The sequence below is a fragment of the Arachis ipaensis genome, chromosome B03, assembly GCF_000816755.2.
Source record: "Arachis ipaensis cultivar K30076 chromosome B03, Araip1.1, whole genome shotgun sequence".
NCBI classification, from domain to species: Eukaryota; Viridiplantae; Streptophyta; class Magnoliopsida; order Fabales; family Fabaceae; genus Arachis; species Arachis ipaensis.
Genome location: NC_029787.2, coordinates 32,560,247 through 32,578,973, shown reverse-complemented (window position 1 = coordinate 32,578,973; position 18,727 = coordinate 32,560,247). Strand labels below are relative to the sequence as shown.

At 36.7% G+C, this 18,727-nt stretch overlaps 2 protein-coding genes across 3 annotated transcripts in view; one reads left to right on the top strand and one right to left on the bottom strand.

The window, feature by feature from the left end:
* On the bottom strand, positions 8,628–9,759 carry LOC107632893. Its single transcript, XM_016336532.1, has 3 exons — positions 9,602–9,759; positions 9,006–9,453; positions 8,628–8,825 (listed from the first exon to the last, which is right to left on the bottom strand). Exons 1-3 carry the CDS (start codon positions 9,757–9,759, stop codon positions 8,628–8,630), a joined length of 804 nt encoding a protein of 267 aa, XP_016192018.1.
* Positions 16,475–18,727, top strand: part of LOC107632894 (endochitinase-like) — a 7,022-nt gene continuing 4,769 nt past the window's right edge. The window contains exon 1 of one of the 2 annotated variants that reach the window (XM_021118658.1): positions 16,475–18,191. In XM_021118658.1, coding sequence (XP_020974317.1) covers positions 17,072–18,191 — 1,120 coding nt within the window. In that variant the 5' untranslated portion in view covers positions 16,475–17,071. The remainder of the gene's footprint in view (positions 18,192–18,727) is intronic. The other variant, XM_016336533.2, reaches the window with a different exon arrangement.

Here is an 18,727-nt window from a genome sequence, read left to right as displayed (position 1 = left end):
GAAGTTGTGAAGTTATGTTTGGACCATGGTATTGTGCACCTGTTATTGGCGCCATTCCCAGGGAGAGAACGAGCAACAAATTTTACAACCTCAGAGTAACAATTTCGCATACCAAGTTTTTGGCGCCGTTGCCGGGGATTGTTCGACTTTGGATAACTGACGGTTCATCTTGTTGCTCAGATTAGGTAATTTTCTTTTGTTTTATTTTCAAAATTTTTTCAAAAATCTTTCAAAAATTTCTCATCTGTTTTCGAAAATTTTTCTAAATTTTTAAGAATAAATTCTAGTGTTTCATGAAGCATGTTGAAGCCTGGCTGGCTGTAAAGCCAAGTCTAATTCTTTTAAATAGGGGCTTCCCACCATCAGCATAGAGGCAAGTTAATTGGAATAATATCAGCTGTTATATGCCTGATTTGTATCTTCTAAAGCTTGGCTGGCTAGTAAGCCATGCCTAACCCTCAGATTGGAGCTTTAGACTAAGAGTACAAGATTCCTAGAATTCATACTAAAAATTTTGGAATCCTTATTTTTCTTTTTCACATTAATTTTCAAAAAATCCAAAAAAAATCATAAAATCATAAAATAAAAAAAAATATTTTGTGTTTCTTGTTTGAGTCTTGAGTCAATTTTAAGTTTGGTGTCAATTGCATTTTTTTCTAAAAATTTATGCATTTTTCGAAAATTCATGCATTCATAGTGTTCTTCATGATCTTCAAGTTGTTCTTGGCCAATCTTCTTGTTTGATCTTCATATTTTCTTGTTTTGTGTCTTTTCTTATTTTTCATATGCATTATTGCATTCATAGTGTCTATACATGAAAATTTTCTAAGTTTGGTGTCTTGCATATTTTCTTTTCTTGAAAATTTTACAAAAATAAGTTCTTGGTGTTCATCTTGACATTCAAAGTGTTCTTGGTGTTCATCTTGACATTCATAGTGTTCTTGCATGCATTCATTGTTTTGATCTAAAAATTCTCATGCATTGAGTCTTTTTCATGTTTTTCTCTTTCATCGTTAAAAATTCAAAAAAATCAAAAAAATTATCTTTCCCTTTTTCTCTCATAAATTTCAAAAATTTGAGTTGACTTTTTCAAAACTTTTTAAAAATCTAGTTGTTTCTTATGAGTCAAATCAAATTTTCAATTTGAAAATCTTATCTTTTTCAAAATCATTTTCAAAAATCATATCTTTTTCATTTTTCTTATTTATTTTCGAAAATTTTAAAAATATTTTTCAAAAATCTTTTTCTTAAATTTATATCATATTTTCGAAAATCACATCATCAATTAATGTTTTGATTCAAAAATTTCGAGTTTGTTACTTACTTGTTAAGAAAGATTCAAACTTTAAATTCTAGAATCATATCTTGTGATTTCTTGTGAGTCAAGTCATTAATTATGATTTTAAAAATCAAATCTTTTTCAAAACTAATTCTAATCATATCTTTTCAAAAATATCTTTTTTATCTTATCTTTTTCAAAATTATATCTTTTTAATCATATCTTTTTTCAAATACCTTTTCTAACTTCTTATCTTCTTATCTTTTAAAAAAATTGATTTTTAAAATTTATTTCAACTAACTAATTGACTTTTTGTTTGTTTCTTATCTCTTTCAAAACTACCTAACTAACTATCCCTCTCTAATTTTCGAAAATACCTCCCTCTTTTTCAAAAATTCTTTTTAATTAATTAATTATTTCAAATTTTAATTCTAACCTTATTTCTTATCTAATTTTCGAAAATAACTAACCCCTTTTCAAAATTTATTTTCGAAAACTTCTTCCTCTCATCTTCTTCTATTTATTTATTACTTACTAATACTTCTCTTCATCTCATATCTCTGTTATCCTCACCCTTGTGTTTGGATTCTCCTCCCTCTTCTTCCCTTCTTTACATTACATTCTTTTCTTCTTCTACTCACATAGGGAAACCTCTATACCTGGGTAAAAAGGATCCATATTATTATTATTTTTCTGTTCCCTTCTTTTTCATATGAGCAGGAGTAAGGACAAGAACATTCTTGTTGAAGCAGACCCTGAACCTGAAAGGACTCTGAAGAGGAAACTAAGAGAAGTTAAAATACAACAATCTAGAGACAACTTTACAGGAATTTTCGAACAAGAAGAGGAGATGGCAGCCGAAAATAACAATAATGCAAGGAGGATGCTTGGTGACTTTACTGCACCTAATTCCAATTTACATGGAAGAAGCATCTCTATTCCCACCATTGGAGCAAACAATTTTGAGCTTAAACCTCAATTAGTTTCTCTGATGCAACAAAACTGCAAGTTTCATGGACTTCCATCTGAAGATCCCTTTCAGTTCTTAACTGAATTCTTGCAGATTTGTGATACTGCTAAGACTAATGGAGTATATCCTGAAGTCTACAGTCTCATGCTTTTTCCTTTTGCTGTGAGAGACAGAGCTAGAATATGGTTGGACTCTCAACCTAAAGATAGCCTGAACTCTTGGGATAAGCTGGTCAAGGCTTTCTTAGCCAAGTTCTTTCCTCCTCAAAAGCTGAGTAAGCTTAGAGTGGATGTTCAAACCTTCAGACAAAAAGAAGGTGAATCCCTCTATGAAGCTTGGGAGAGATACAAGGAACTGACCAAAAAGTGTCCTTCTGACATGCTTTCAGAATGGACCATCCTGGATATATTCTATGATGGTCTGTCTGAATTAGCTACGATGTCATTGGATACTTCTGCAGGTGGATCCATTCACTTAAAGAAAACGCCTACAAAAGCTCAAGAACTCATTGACATGGTTGCTAACAACCAGTTTATGTATACTTCTGAGAGGAATCCTGTGAGTAATGGGACGCCTCAGAAGAAGGGAGTTCTTGAAATTGATACTCTGAATGCCATATTGGCTCAAAATAAAATATTGACTCAGCAAGTCAATATGATTTCTCAGAGTCTGAATGGAATGCAAGCTGCATCTAACAGTACTCAAGAGGCATCTTCTGAAGAAGAAGCTTATGATCCTGAGAATCCTGCAATAGCAGAGGTGAATTACATGGGTGAACCTTATGGAAACACCTATAATCTCTCATGGAGAAATCACCCAAATCTCTCATGGAAGGATCAACAAAAGCCTCAACAAGGCTTTAATAATGGTGGAAGAAACAGGTTTAGCAATAGCAAGCCTTTTCCATCATCCACTCAGCAACAGACAGAGAACTCTGAACAAAATACTTCTAATCTAGCAAACTTAGTCTCTGATCTATCTAAGGCCACTGTGAGTTTCATGAATGAAACAAGGTCCTCCATTAGAAATTTGGAAGAACAAGTGGGCCAGCTGAGTAAAAGGATCACTGAAATCCCTCCTAGTACTCTCCCTAGTAATACAGAAGAAAATCCAAAAGGAGAGTGCAAGACCATTGATATAACCATCATGGCCGAATCCAAGAAGGAAGGATAGGACGTGAATCCCAAGGAGGAAGACCCCCTGGGACATCCAGTGATCAATAAGGAGTTTCCTTCTAAGGAACCAAAGGAATCCGAGACTCATCTAGAGACCATAGAGATTCCATTGAACCTCCTTATGCCATTCATGAGTTCTTATGAGTATTCTTCTTCTGAAGAGAATGAGGATGTCACTGAAGAACAAGTTGCCAAGTTCCTTGGTGCAATCATGAAGCTAAATGCCAATTTATTTGGTCATGAGACTTGGGGAGATGAACCTCCCCTGTTCACCAATGAACTAAATGCATTAGATCAACTGAGATTGCCTCAGAAGAAACAGGATCCTGGAAAATTCCTAATACCTTGTACCATAGTCACCATGACCTTTGAGAAGGCTCTATGTGACCTTGGGTCAGGAATAAACCTCATGCCACTCTCTGTAATGGAGAAATTAGGAATCTTTGAGGTACAAACTGCTAAAATCTCATTAGAGATGGCAGACAATTCCAGAAAAGAGGCTTATGGACAAGTAGAGGACGTACTAGTAAAGGTTGAAGGCCTTTACATCCCTGTTGATTTCATAATCCTAGATACTGGGAAGGATGAGGATGAATCCATCATCCTTGGAAGACCCTTTCTAGCCACAGCAAGAGCTGTGATTGATGTTAACAGAGGTGAACTAGTCCTTCAATTGAATGAGGACTCCCTTGAGTTTAAAACTCAAGGACATCCTTCTGTAAACATGGAAAAGAGGCACAGTAAGCTTCTCTCAAAACAGAGTCAACCAGAGCTCCCACAGTCAAATTCTAAGTTTGGTGTTGGGAGACCACAACCAAACTCTAAGTTTGGTGTTGAACTCCCATATCCAAACTCTAAGTTTGGTGTTGGGGAGTCTCAACAATGCTCTGAACATCTGTGAGGCTCCATGAGAGCCTACTGTCAAGCTATTGACATTAAAGAAGCGCTTGTTGGGAGGCAACCCAATTTTTATTTAATTATATTTTTATTAGTTATATGTCTTCATAGGTTCATAATCATGTGGAGTCACAAAAACAACTGAAAAAATTGAAGAAAAATCAAAAACAGTATTAAAAATAGCACACCCTGGAGGAGAAGTTCACTGGCGTTCAAACGCCAGTAAGGAGCATCTGGCTGGCGTTCAACGCCAGAAATATGCTGCATCTGGGCGTTGAACGCCCAGAACAAGCATCAGTTCGGCGTTTAAACGCCAGAATTGCATGCAAAGGCATTTTACATGCCTAATTGGTGCAGGGATGTAAATCCTTGACACCTCAAGATCTGTGAATCTCACAGGATCATCTCAGGATCTGTGGATCCCACAGGATCCCCACCTTCCCTCCTCATAATCCTAGTTTCTTCCACATCTTCTTCTTCATCTATTCTTTTTTCTCCTGCTCGAGGGCGAGCAACATTCTAAGTTTGGTGTGGTAAAAGCATTGCTTATTTTGCTTTTCCATAACCATTGATGGCACCTAAGGCCAGAGAAACCTCAAAAAAAAAAAAGAGAAGAGAAAAAAGAAGACAAAAGCTTCCACCTCCAAGTCATGGGAGATGGAGAGATTCATGTAAAGGATCTATAGCTCAATGGTAGAATATTTGACTGCAAATCAAGAGATCCCTGAGATACCTCAGGGGATACATTTTTCCCCACACAATTATTGGGAGCAACTAAGGATAGGAGCACCAAAATCACTAGGGATCAAGCAACAGAGACAAGGAAGAGATATAGAAGAGCTCAAGGACATCATTGGTTCCTCAAGGAGAAAACACCACCATCACTAAGGTGGACTCATTCCTTGTTCTTAAACTTTCTGTTTTTCATTTTCTTATGTTAAATGTTTATCTATGTTTGTGTCTTTATTACATGATCATTAATGTCTAAGTGTCTATGCCTTAAAGTAGTGAATATGAATCCATCACCTCTCTTAAATGAAAAATGTTTTTAATTCAAAAGAACAAGAAGTACATGAGTTTTGAATTTATCCTTAAACTTAGTTTAATTATATTGATGTGGTGACAATACTTTTTGTTTTCTGAATGAATGCTTGAACAATGCATATGTCTTTTGAAGTTGTTGTTTAAGAATGTTAAATATGTTGGCTCTTGAAAGAATGATGACAAGGAGACATGTTATTTGATAATCTGGAAAATCATAAAAATGATTCTTGAAGCAAGAAAAAGCAGTGAATACAAAAGCTTGCAGAAAAAAAATAGAAAAGAAAAATGGCGAAAAAAAATATAGAAAGAAAAAGAAAAAGCAAGCAGAAAAAGCCAAAAGCTCTTAAAACCAAAAGGCAAGAGCAAAAAGCCAATAACCCTTAAAACCAAAAGGCAAGGGTAAATAAAAAGGATCCCAAGGCTTTGAGCATCAGTGGATAGGAGGGCCTAAAGGAATAAAATCCTGGCCTAAGCGGCTAAACCAAGCTGTCCCTAACCATGTGCTTGTGGCGGTTTGGTGTTGTGATGAGCAGATAATTTATACGCTTTTTGGCATTGTTTTTAGTATGTTTTTAGTAGGATCTAGTTACTTTTAGGGGTGTTTTCATTAGTTTTTATGTTAAATTCACATTTCTGGACTTTACTATGAGTTTGTGTATTTTTCTGTGATTTCAGGTATTTTCTGGCTGAAATTGAGGGACTTGAGCAAAAATCAGATTCAGAGGTAGAAGAAGGACTGCTGATTCTGTTGGATTCTGACCTTCCTGCACTCAAAGTAGATTTTCTGGAGCTACAGAACTTAAAATGGCGCACTTTCAATTGAGTTGGAAAGTAGACATCCAGGGCTTTCCAGCAATATATAATAGTCCATACTTTGGCCGAGTTTAGACGACGCAAAAGGGCGTTGAACGCTAGTTCTACGCTGCAGTCTGGAGTTAAACGCCAGAAACACGTCACAAGCCAGAGTTGAACGCCAGAAACACGTTACAAACTGGTGTTCAACTCCAAGAATGACCTCTCCACGTGTAAACTTCAAGCTCAGCCCAAGCACACACCAAGTGGGCCCGGAAGTGGATTTCTGCATCAATTACTTATCTCTGTAAACCCTAGTAACTAGTTTTTATAAATAGGACTTTTTACTATTGTATTTACATCTTCGGATCATCTTTGATCAGTTTTATGCTATCTTAGACCTTCATGGGGGCTGGCCATTCGACCATGCCTGAACCTTTCACTTATGTGTTTTTCAACGGTAGAGTTTCTACACTCCATAGATTAAGGTGTGGAGCTCTGCTGTTCCTCATGAATTAATGCAAAGTAATACTGTTTCTTTATTCAATTCAACTTATTCCGCTTCTAAGATATTCATTCACACTTCAATATGAATGTGATGAACGTGACAATCATCATCATTCCCTTACGAACGCGTGCCTGACAACCACTTCCGTTCCACCTTAGATTGAATGAATATCTCTTGGATCTCTTAATCAGAATCTTCGTGGTATAAGCTAGATTGATGGTGGCATTCATGAGAATCCGGAAAGTCTAAACCTTGTCTGTGGTATTCCGAGTAGGATTCAGGGATTGAATGACTGTGACAAACTTCAAACTCGCGAGTGCTGGGCGTAGTGACAGACGCAAAAGGATAGTAAATCCTATTCCAGTATGATCGAGAACCTCCAGATGATTAGCCATGCTGTGACAGAGCATTTGGACCATTTTCATAGAGAGGATGGGATGTAGCCATTAACAACGGTGATGCCCTTACAGAAAGCTTACCATGGAAAGGAGTAAGACTGATTAGATGAAGACAGCGGAAAAGTAGAGATTCAGAGGAACGAAAGCATCTCTATACGCTTATCTGAAATTCTCACCAATGAATTACATAAGTATTTTTATCTTTACTTTCTGTTTATTTATTATTATTATTCGAAAACTCTATAACCATTTGATATCCGCCTGACTGAGATTTACAAGGTGACCATAGCTTGCTTCATACCGACAATCTCCGTGGGATCGACCCTTACTCACGTAAGGTTTTATTACTTGGACGACCCAGTGCACTTGCTGGTTAGTTGTGCGAAGTTGTGAAGTTATGTTTGGACCATGGTATTGTGCACCAGTTATTGGCGCCATTCCCAGGGAGAGAACGAGCAACAAATTTTACAACCTCAGAGTAACAATTTCGCATACCACATACGTACGCGATTGAGGATTTTCGTCAGAACCATGCTTATGCGGGCCTCATGCGTACGCATGACATGGTAAATAGTGGGCGTGCAGCACGCCATAAAAGAATGGACGTGTGAGTTCAGCATGCCTTCGATGGTTTAATGAAGACCCCTCTTTGGCAATTTGAATGGGCGTGTAACACCATATGTTGGGCGTTTCGCATGCCATTGTTCACCTCCCAGAACCTTGTTTAAAGTGAGTGGCGTGTCGCACGCCAAGGTCCGGCGTTGCACGCTGGGCCAAGTTTCTAGAATGTTGTTTTAAAGACTCATATTTTAAGTTCTAAGGACCAAGAGAATGGGCGTTTAACGCCACACATGGTGTGTAACACGCCAATGGAAAAAGCTGGGCATGTCACACGCCCAAGAGTGACCTTTCACGCCAACATAGATGAACCCAGGAAAGCGTGTTACTCCTTCATGCAAAGCGTGGCAGTGCATAAGAAAAGTGTGGCGTTAACATGAAAAGCATGTCACTTGGCCCAATCTTCACAATTAATCCTTTTTTCCATTCTAAGTCGAGTTAAATCTCAGAGTGGTCCCTGGACTTGCACTCGAGCCTTAAAGTAGTCCCTAAATTTGTATTGGCCCCAATATTGTCCCCGAATTTAACAACTATGACTCACAGTCGTCCCTGAAGCATTTTTCGGGAAATATTTCCAAACGGCGTGATGACGTGTATGGAGAGACGCCACGTTGGATATCTGATGTGGCTGTTATCATTTTTTAACTCAATTTAGTTCCTGAATTATTTTATAACCCTAATCCCCAATTTATTATCAAAAACCACTCTGTTTCTTCTTCTCTGCTCTCCTTCGTCTTTTCTGCCATTGTTAAACGTGATTTGAGTGGGTCATGATGGGTGGAGTAATAGTTGACGTATCTGGTGGTGTGATAATTGGTTTGGCCCTTGCTTCCTTGATTCTGGCATTGAATACTTCGCAAGAATTGTTACATATGTTGTCACATTTTGGTTGGGAGGGGAAGAAGGCCCGACTCCATGCATCTCTTCGTCATTTGAAAAGGTACTTTCATGCTTCCTTTTTAGTGCTCTGGATTGTCATCATCCCCTCAATGAATCCCTCTTGAGTAGTAGATCTTACACACTTCCACAGTAATCCTTTAAGTTCATTGTCTTTCCACTGCTTTTTGAAGTTTCTCCGCAAGTGCCATACACAAAATCTGTGGTGGACATAAGGGAAGACCTCCTGCACAGCTGTGATTAGCCCCTGCACAAAACCATTGAAATTAATAACTTACAATATCGGGACTCAAAATGGTCCCTCACCTTACATAAGTGACATCAAAATAGTCCCTACACATACATAAGTGACATCAAATTAATCCTTACACATGTATAAGTGACAGCAAATTTATCCCCACTTTGGGTGTAGCAAAGACATCGTTACCTTTTGCATGTCTAAAATAAAACACCACCCATTTTGGGTGTAGCTCCTTAGATCCTTATGCAGCAGCTCAAGAAACCACCTCCAATTATTCGTGTTCTCTACTGGTACAATGGCATATGCAATGACGTAAATGGCTGCCAAGATTTGTCCACTAAATCTGGTTTTCAGGAATGCTCCATCAAGCCCTATTAGAGGTCTGCATCCCATCCTAAACCCATTTTTGCATCCATATAGACAAATATACATCTTGTCAAAAGTGGGATCTTCTGCGGGGTTGGGATGAGAAATTGTTGTGATGCGCACAGTAGAACCAGGGCTGCACTTCAGGAGAGTTTCACCATAGTCTCTCACTATCCCATATTGTGCAGCAGCATCACCATACACAATGTGCCTTGCATCTCCAAGTGCTTTTGTCAGGGAAGACTTGTTCAAGTCCAAGTCACATTTGCTTTTGAAGTATGTTAAAGCTTCAGAGTGCGCTTTAGATTTGGAAATTTTCTAAGCTTCTTCACCAACTTGTTTGCTAACCACCCTCTGTTAGCTAATTTATTTTTTGTCTCCCTTGGGCAGGTATGATCATCATTGAAGGTTTTAACTTGCCAGCAACACTCTCACTATCCTTAGAGACATAGAGAACCCATGGACATTCCTCACCCCTATATAAAGCCCTACATTGTACATTATCATTTTTCTTGAATCTAACTCTTCTACCTTCCTGGATGCAATACTCCCTCACAGCCTCCTTAAAATCCATCTCTGTGTTGAATTTCATCCCTACCTCTAATCGGAGTTTCCTAAACCTTGTTTCTTCTCTGAAAACAGGAAATGCGTCGTCATCCTCTGAGTTAGGGGTGTCTTCATTTCTTCGGAATGCCAAGAATTTGCCTCATCTGACTCATCATGATATTCATCATGAGCATCATAACCTCCAACATTCGGACCTTCATCATAACCTCAATTTGCTGCCTCCACCCATTATAACCCACTCAAATCACGTTCAACAATGGCAGCTCAACAATGGCAGAGAAGACGAAGGAGAGCAGAGAAGAAGAAACAGAGTGGTTTCTGATAATAAATTGGGGATTAGGGTTATAAAATAATTCAGGGACTAAATTGAGTTAAAAAATGATAACAGCCACGTCAGATATCCAACGTGGCGCCTCTCCATACACGTCATCACGCCGTTTGGAAATATTCTCCGGAAAATGCTTCAGGGACGACTGTGAGTCACCGTTGTTAAATTCGGGGATAATATTGGGGCCAATGCAAGTTTAGGGACGACTTTGAGGCTCGAATGCAAGTTCAGGGACCACTCTGAGATTTAACTCTTCTAAGTCCATTCAGAATGACAGTGGCATGCAGCTTAGCAACGGTGACGCGAACGGCTTAAAAAATTAATTAAAAATTATAAAAAATTAATTTATTCAACTAAAATAATTTTAAAAGACTCTTAGAAAATAAACATTTTTAGGTACTATAATTTTCAATCTAATTTTTTTGGGACCAACTATTCTAAATTAAATGAATAGATAATAAAGGATTCGTCAATCATAAAAGTCAGAAAGAAAATCCAAGTTCCAACAAGCATATTTACACCATAATAGAAGGGAGATACACACCCACCCCCATTGACCCATTCACATAACAGTTCGCATATATATATAGTTCGACATGTTATAAAATAAATAAATAAATAAATAAGGAAGATGTAAATATAAGATAGAGAAATATAAATATAGAATTCTAGTAGTACAGTAATATTCACCACAATACTATTTTAATATAATCGAGATGATTATTATATTTACTAATATATTATAAACTTAAGGCTTTCGGATAGATAGAGAAAAGAGAGAATTATAATGTATGGAGGAAGGAAAAAGTGTTTTATTATTGTTGTATGTTTTTATTCAGATTGATGCTTTCTCTATTTATACACACAAATTTTTATCACTTTTTAACCCTCTTTAAATTCATTCTCTCTTGAGAATGGACATCCACGTATGAAGTGATCCTTATCACAACACTCCCCCTTAGATGTCTATTTAGGATTATGCCTCGTTAAAACCTTACTAAAAAAACCCAATGGAAAAAACTTTAGTGAAGGAAAAAGAGTACAATATCCTTTGTGATGGGGACTGCCTCATTAAAAACCTTGTCAAGAAAAATCCAATGAGAAAAAAACCTGACCAAAGAAAAAAGAGTACAGTCTCCCCCTCTTGTCGACATCATTTAATGTCTCAAAATCGGCGCATCCCAATCTCATGTACCAATCTTTCAAAGGAGGATTTTGGGAGTGACTTTGTAAATAAATCTGCCAGATTGTCACTTGAGCAGATCTGTTGGATATCAATTATCCCTTGATTTTGAAGATCATGAGTGAAGAAGAATTTAGGAGAAATATGCTTTGTTTTATCACCTTTGATATATCCGCCTTTAAGTTGAGCAATACATGCTGTATTATCTTCAAACAGGACAGTTAGAGCTATCTTATGATCAATCAGTCCACATGATGACAGAATATATTAAATCAAACTTCTGAGCCAAAAACACTCGCGACTAGCTTCATGTATCGCTAGTATTTCAGCATGATTAAAGGATGTTGCCGCAATCGTATGTTTTGTGGACCTCCATGATATAGTTGTACCACCATATGTGAATAGGTATCCTGTTTGAGATATCTCTTTATGTGGATCAGACAAGTATCCAACATCTGCATAGCCAACTAATTGTGACTTGGATCCATAGGGATAAAACAATCCCATATCAACCGTTCCATGAAGATATCAAAAGATTTGTTTAATTCTACTCCAATGTTTTCTGGTTGGAGAAGAACTATACCTTGCTAATAAATTCACAGCAAATGATATATCGGGTCGTGTATTATTAGCAAAATACATTAGCGCTCCAATGGCACTAAGATATGGTACTTCAGGACCAATGATATCTTCATTTTTTTCTTTAGGACGGAATTGATCCTTTTTCACATCCAAAGATCTTACGATCATTGGGGTACTTAATAGATGTGACTTATCCATATAAAATCTCTTTAAGATCTTTTCTCTGTATGTTGTTTGATGAATAAAGATCCCATTTTTTGTATGCTCGATCTGCAGGCCGAAACAAAATTTAGTCTTTCCAAGATCTTTCATTTCAAACTCTTCTTTTAAAGCTTTTATAATTGTTGGAATCTTTTTAGGAGTTTCAATGATATTTAAATCATCAATGTACACAGCAATTATAATGAATCCAGATGTAGATTTCTTTATGAAAATACACGGGCAGATATCATCATTCTTAAATCCGTTTTTTGCTAGATACTTAGTAAGACGATTATACCACATTCGTCCAGATTGCTTTAGACCACATAAAGATCTTTGCAATTTAACTGAGTATAACCCTTGCGAATATTAATTAGATGGTTTAGATATCTTTAGTCCTTCAGGGACTTTCATATAGATATCACGATCTAATGATCCGTATAAGTAGGCTATTACCACATCCATTAAATGCATATGTAGTTTATGATATGCTGATAAGCTGACCAAATAACGCAATATTATTGCATCCACTACTGGGGAATACGTTTCTTTATAATCTATACCGAACCTTTGTGAAAAACATTGTGCTACAAGTCGAGCTTTGTAACGTACAACTTCATTTTTCTCATTTCGTTTTCTCACAAATACCCATCGGTATCTAACAGGTTTTACATCTTCTAGTGTACGGACTACAGGTCCAAAGACTTCACGTTTTGCAAGTGAGTCTAACTCAACCTTCATGGCTTCTTCCTATTTTGGCCAATCATTTCTTTGTCGATATTCTTCGACTGATTTTGGCCCAAGAGATCCTTTCTTTCATGCATGATATTTAATGCCACATTATATGCAAATATTTCATTGACAATTGTCTTATTTTGGTCCCATTTCTCTCCTGTAAAGATATAATTTATCGAGATCTCGTTATTTTCACAATTTTCAGGTACCTGAAACTGAATGTCTTCTAGCATTAAAATTATATCAGAATTTTTGATAACTGCAAGTGTCTTTACTATGTCTTTTTCAACAGGAATAGTATTTACCTCTTTTTGCTTTCGAGCATTTTTGTCTTTGGAACCGACAGGCCTGCCACGTTTCTGGCGTGTATTTGTTTCGGTAGTAATTTGTCCAATTGGGACATCAATTCAAATTGGGGCATTTTCTGCTGGTATATAAGATTTGGTTATCCTCTTTGTATCGAAAAATGCATCAGGCAATTCATTTGCTATTCTTTGCAAATGTATAATATTTTGAACTTCTAGTTCACATTGCCCTGATCGAGGATCTAAATGCATCAACGATAATGCATTCCAATTAAGTTTCTTTTTAGGAAGCTTATTCTCTCCCCCTAATGTTAGAAATTTTGATTCATCAAAATGACAATCGGCAAACCGGGGTTTAAATACATCTTCAGTTTGTATCTCAAGATATATACCTCATTATAGAGGGAGAATCATATCCAACATATATCCCTAATTTTCTCTGGGGTCCCATTTTGGTGCAATTAGTTGGTGCAATGGAAACATATATCGCACATCCGAATATTCTTAAATGGGAAACATTTGGCTGCTGGCCAAAAGCTAATTGCATAGGAGAGAACTGATGGTAACTCGTTGGCCTCAAACGAATAAGTGCTGCGGCATGTAAAATAGCATGCTCCCAAATCGAGGTTGGGAGATTTGTTCTCATAAGTAAAGGTCTAGCAATTAATTGGAGGCGTTTAATAAGTGATTCTGCTAACCCATTTTGTGTGTGAACATGAGCTACTGGATGTTCAACACTTATTCCATTAGCCGTACAATAAGCATTAAAAGCTTGGGAAGTAAATTCACCAGCATTATCAAGACGAATTGCCTTGATTGGATTTCTGGAAACTGTGCTTTTAATCGAATAATTTGAGCCAGTAATCTCGCAAACGCCAGGTTACGAGAAGACAATAAGCACATATGTAACCATCTCGAAGATGCGTCTATTAGGACCATAAAATATCTAAAAGATCCACATGATGGATGAATAGGTCCACATATATCGCCTTGAATCCTTTCTAGGAATTCAGGGGACTCAAATCCAACCTTTACTGGTGATGGCCTTAAAATTAACTTTCCTTGAGAACATGCAGCACAACAAAATTCCCTAAATTTAAGAATCTTCTTGTTCTTTAGTAAATGTCCATGGAAGTTTTCAATAATTCTCCACATCATAGTTGTTCCTGGATGACCCAATCGGTCGTGCCAAGTTATGAATTCATTTGGGCTAGTAAACTTCTGGTTTACAATGGCATGTGATTCAATTGTACTAATCTTGGTATAGTATAACTCATATGAAAGTGAGGGTAACTTTTCTAATATAACCTTTTTATTTGAATCATGAGTTGTGATACATAAGTACTCATGATTTTCCTCATTCATTGTTTCAATGTGATATCCATTTCGGCGAATATCTTTAAAACTCAACAAGTTTCTTAGAGATTTGGTAGACAATAGTGCATTAGTTATTATGAATTTTGTTCCTCCAGGAAACAAAATTATAGCTCTTTCGGAGCCTTCTATCACATTGCTCGAGCCAATAATAGTATTAACATATTCTTCTTTTGGCACAAGATGGGTAAAATATATATCACTTTTAAGAATAGTGTGCGAACTTGCACTATCCGCAAGACAAACATCTTCACTATATGTCCTTGTCATTTTCTTCAAAGATAAATAATAATAAAATGAATAGTAATACATACACAGTCAAAATGAATTCTTGATTGGAAATATATATTTTTTTTAAAAAAAACTGTAAATAATTTTATACACTAAAATTTTATTATTATCATTATTATTATTATTAAAACTTGACACATTTAATGATTTCAAAGCATAAATATTAATATTTCATTATTTATATACATCATATTTAAAAATTAAATATATAGAAAATAAAACTTAACAATAAGTTTTATACATTATTTATTTACATGAATACTTAACAATCTCACATATTAAACTATTCCATCATTGATCAAATGACCAATATTTCCTTTAGGATCCTCAAAGAAATAAGATACATCATAATGAATGGTAGAATTTTCAGCATCATTTGAAACAAAATTCGTTTCCTTTCCTTTGTCATCCTTTTTCAATGATGCTTGATAAAGATCGACTAGGTGCATTGGGATACGACATGTACGCGACCAATGGCCCTTTCCACCACAATGGAAACACTTATTCTCTGTTAATTTATCTTACCCAATATTTCTTTCTTTATCCCACTTCTGGTGAGATCCTCTCTTGTGAACATAATTCCTTTTCCTTCCATAATTTCTTTTGTTACCAAAACCTTACCATTTACCTCTTCTGGAGTAATGATTTGTTGCATTTACTTCAGGAAATGGGGCATCACCAACTGGGCGTGCTTCATGATTCCTTAAAAGTAATTTATTGTTGCGTTCAGCAATAAGAAGGCAAGAAATTAATTCAGAATATTTTTTAAATCCTTTTTCTCGATACTGCTGTTGCAGGAGCACATTCGAGGCATGGAAGGTCGAGAAAATTTTCTCTAACATATCATTATCAATTATCTTTTCCCCACATAATTTCATTTGTGAGGTGATTCGAAACATTGCTGAATTATATTCATTTATAGATTTAAAATCCTGTAGACGCAAGTGCGTCCATTCATATCGGGCGTGAGGAAGTATCACCGTCTTTTGATGATTATACCTTTCTTCAAGGTCTTTCCACAGATTTGCAGGATCTTTTAATGTGAGATATTCATTTTTCAATCTTTCATCAAGATGACAACGAAGAAAAATCATGGCCTTGTCTTTATCCTTCTGGGATGTATTATTTTTTGCCTTAATGGTATCTCCAAGATCCATTGAATCAAGATGGATTTTAACATCTAGTATCCATGATAAATAATTATTTCCAGATATATCAAGAGCATTAAATTCAAGATGAGAAAGTTTTGACATAATAAAAATTTGTTACCTGAGTCTTCCTCAAATTTGATTAGATTCTCGTGTTGATAACGTGTTATAAAATAAATTAATAAATAAATAAGAAAGATGTAAATATAAGATAGAGAAATATAAATATAGAATTCTAGTAGTACAGTAATATTCACCACAATACTATTTTAATATAATCGAGATACAAATTGTTATCACTTTTCAACTTTCATTAAATTCATTTTTTCTTGGGAATGGACATTCACCTATGAAGTGATAGGAGTGGATTCTCTCCAGTGAAAAAAAAAATTAAATAGTGTGCAGTGTTTAATCTAACTATTTATTATTCTCTCTATTATTTATTTTTAGTCTCACTTATAGAATTAAAAGTGAGAGATTACACTGAATTTTATCAAGTGTTAAAAAAAATTGGAGATGATGCCATTTCCAAAAATGATCCTTATCACAACACGACATAAATTATTATTAACTTGGTACGTCTCAACACTCTCTAGTTCTGAACAACTTACATTTATCATTATTTCCAGCCAGCTTAACAACAAACTTGGAAAAGTCTTGGAAGTCAAAATTTGAAATTTTTTTTTTTTATATTATTCCGTGCCGATTGCCGAAACTAGACATAAATACAATTCCAAACCGCATAATCCATATCAGAAACCATGCATTCTGCCGCTCCAAAGGACTTAAAATACTTAAACCTAGGACGGCAACTTACAGAATCTCTCACCCTTTGGCAACAACCAGAAAACGATATTTTGACTTGTGTATGTTGACAGACAATTTCGCCTATTCATGCAAGAAAAAGTGAAAACCTGTACAACATTTTGACCTAACATTTTTTGCTTTGCTCTTTTCGTCCCTACATCAAAATATAAGTTACTTTTTATTGATTCTTAAAAAAAGAATTTAAAAAAAATAGCGTAAGTAATATTTCTCTAACAATAAAAACATAATAATGCATGTCATATCGTGCTCCAGTTCTCTAGTAACTTATAAATACCTCTTAAGATCCCACAAAGTTCTTGTCCTTAGAGCCAGATAAAAAATCAACAGCCAGTCAGCCACATATCATGTCAATGCACTGTCTACTACATTCCGTCACTTTCACAACACTGCTCATGGCAATAGCCACAGCCATAACCACCGTCCGCACCACCGTCACTGCTTCTTCTTCACCCATCAAAGGTTCATACTGGTTCGATCAAGAAACATTTCCAGTTTCCGCCATAAACACAACCTATCTCACACACATCTTCTACGCGTTCCTCTTACCCAGCAACACGACCTACACCCTCGAAATCACCGCTTCCAACGCCACCAGCCTCTTGAAATTCACCACCACCCTCCGCTCCAAGTACCCTCCCGTCAAAACCTTAGTCTCCATCGGCGGCGCCGCCAGCGACGCTGCTCTCTTCGCTCGCATCGCCGGAAACGCAGATGCGCGAGCCACCTTCATCGGCTCCTCCATAGTCGTCGCGCGCCGTTTCGGCTTTGATGGCCTCGACCTCGACTGGGAGTTCCCGCGCACTGCGGCGGAGATGAGCGACCTCGCCGTCCTCCTCCGACACTGGCGTATTGCGATCCTTGCCGAGTCTGAGCTTACCGGCCGTCCGCCGCTTCTCCTAACAGCCGCCGTCTACTTCGCCAGTGACTTCATCCTCGCTGCCGCTCCGGCGCCGTCGTACCCGGTGATCGCTATGAATAAGACCCTTGACTTTATCAACGTCATGAGCTACGACCTTCACGGAGCGTGGAACAACGATACCGGAGCTCCAGCAGCGTTATTTGACCCGAAAGGGAACGTAAATGCTGTTTACGGGCTTCGGTCATGGATTCGGGCAGGGATCTGCCCGAAGAAGGTGGTTATGGGTTTACCCCTTTATGGGAAGAAGTGGACCCTACTTGACCCGAATGTGACTGAAATCGGAGCAGCAGCTATTGGGATAAAACCCGAATCCGGTGGGGATGTGCCTTATTTTCAGATTGAGGCGTTTAATAAGGAAAGTGATGCCACCGTCGTGTACGATCCAGATACGGTGTCGGCGTATTCGTACGCGGGAACGTCATGGGTCGGGTACGATGACCCAATGACAGTGACCGTGAAGATTGGGTTTGCTCAGGCTCTGGGGCTTCGTGGATATTTCTTCTGGGCTGCTGGCTTTGATCGTGATTGGAAGATTACTGAGCAAGGTATGTATAATGTGTTGCAAATTAAAGTGACAAAAAAAAAAACACAAAAACTTGAAAACCTCAACACAAATACACATTGCCAAATTAATTTTAGAAGGATGCCGAAGATGATCAGAATTTAAGTATAAGATAAAATAAAATATGATAATTGAGTGGATAATTAAATAATAAAAACTTAATAAAATTTGATAATTTTTTAGTATTCTTTTTTAATTTTAAAACAATGACATCGACAAAAGAAATACCAGTACCAATAATAAATAAATAACATTATTTAACTAATAGTTTTATTTAGTAAATTATTTTGAAATGAAAGAAATATTGCATTGATAAATTAAATTTGAGTAATACGTCAAATTACTCGTTAATTATTTTTTTAATATGATAATTTAGCCTAAAAAAAATTAATTTCAAAAATCAGTGCCTGACGATTATCTTTGTTATACAATACACATCCGAACGTTAATTTTGTTGTCAATTTTTGTTATATAAAGCGTTAAGTCGCCGCATGATTATTAAATGTCAGGTGACAAAAT

Coding starts and splice junctions, on each gene's coding strand:
- LOC107632893 (XM_016336532.1), bottom strand. CDS start 9,759: ATGGATTTTAAGGAGGCTGTGAGGGAGTATTGCATCCAGGAAGGTAGA. Junction 9,454..9,601: donor AGTGAGAGTGTTGCTGGCAA/GTTAAAACCTTC, acceptor ATACTTCAAAAG/CAAATGTGACTTGGACTTGA. Junction 8,826..9,005: donor TTATTTTAGACATGCAAAAG/GTAACGATGTCT, acceptor GGTTTTGTGCAG/GGGCTAATCACAGCTGTGCA.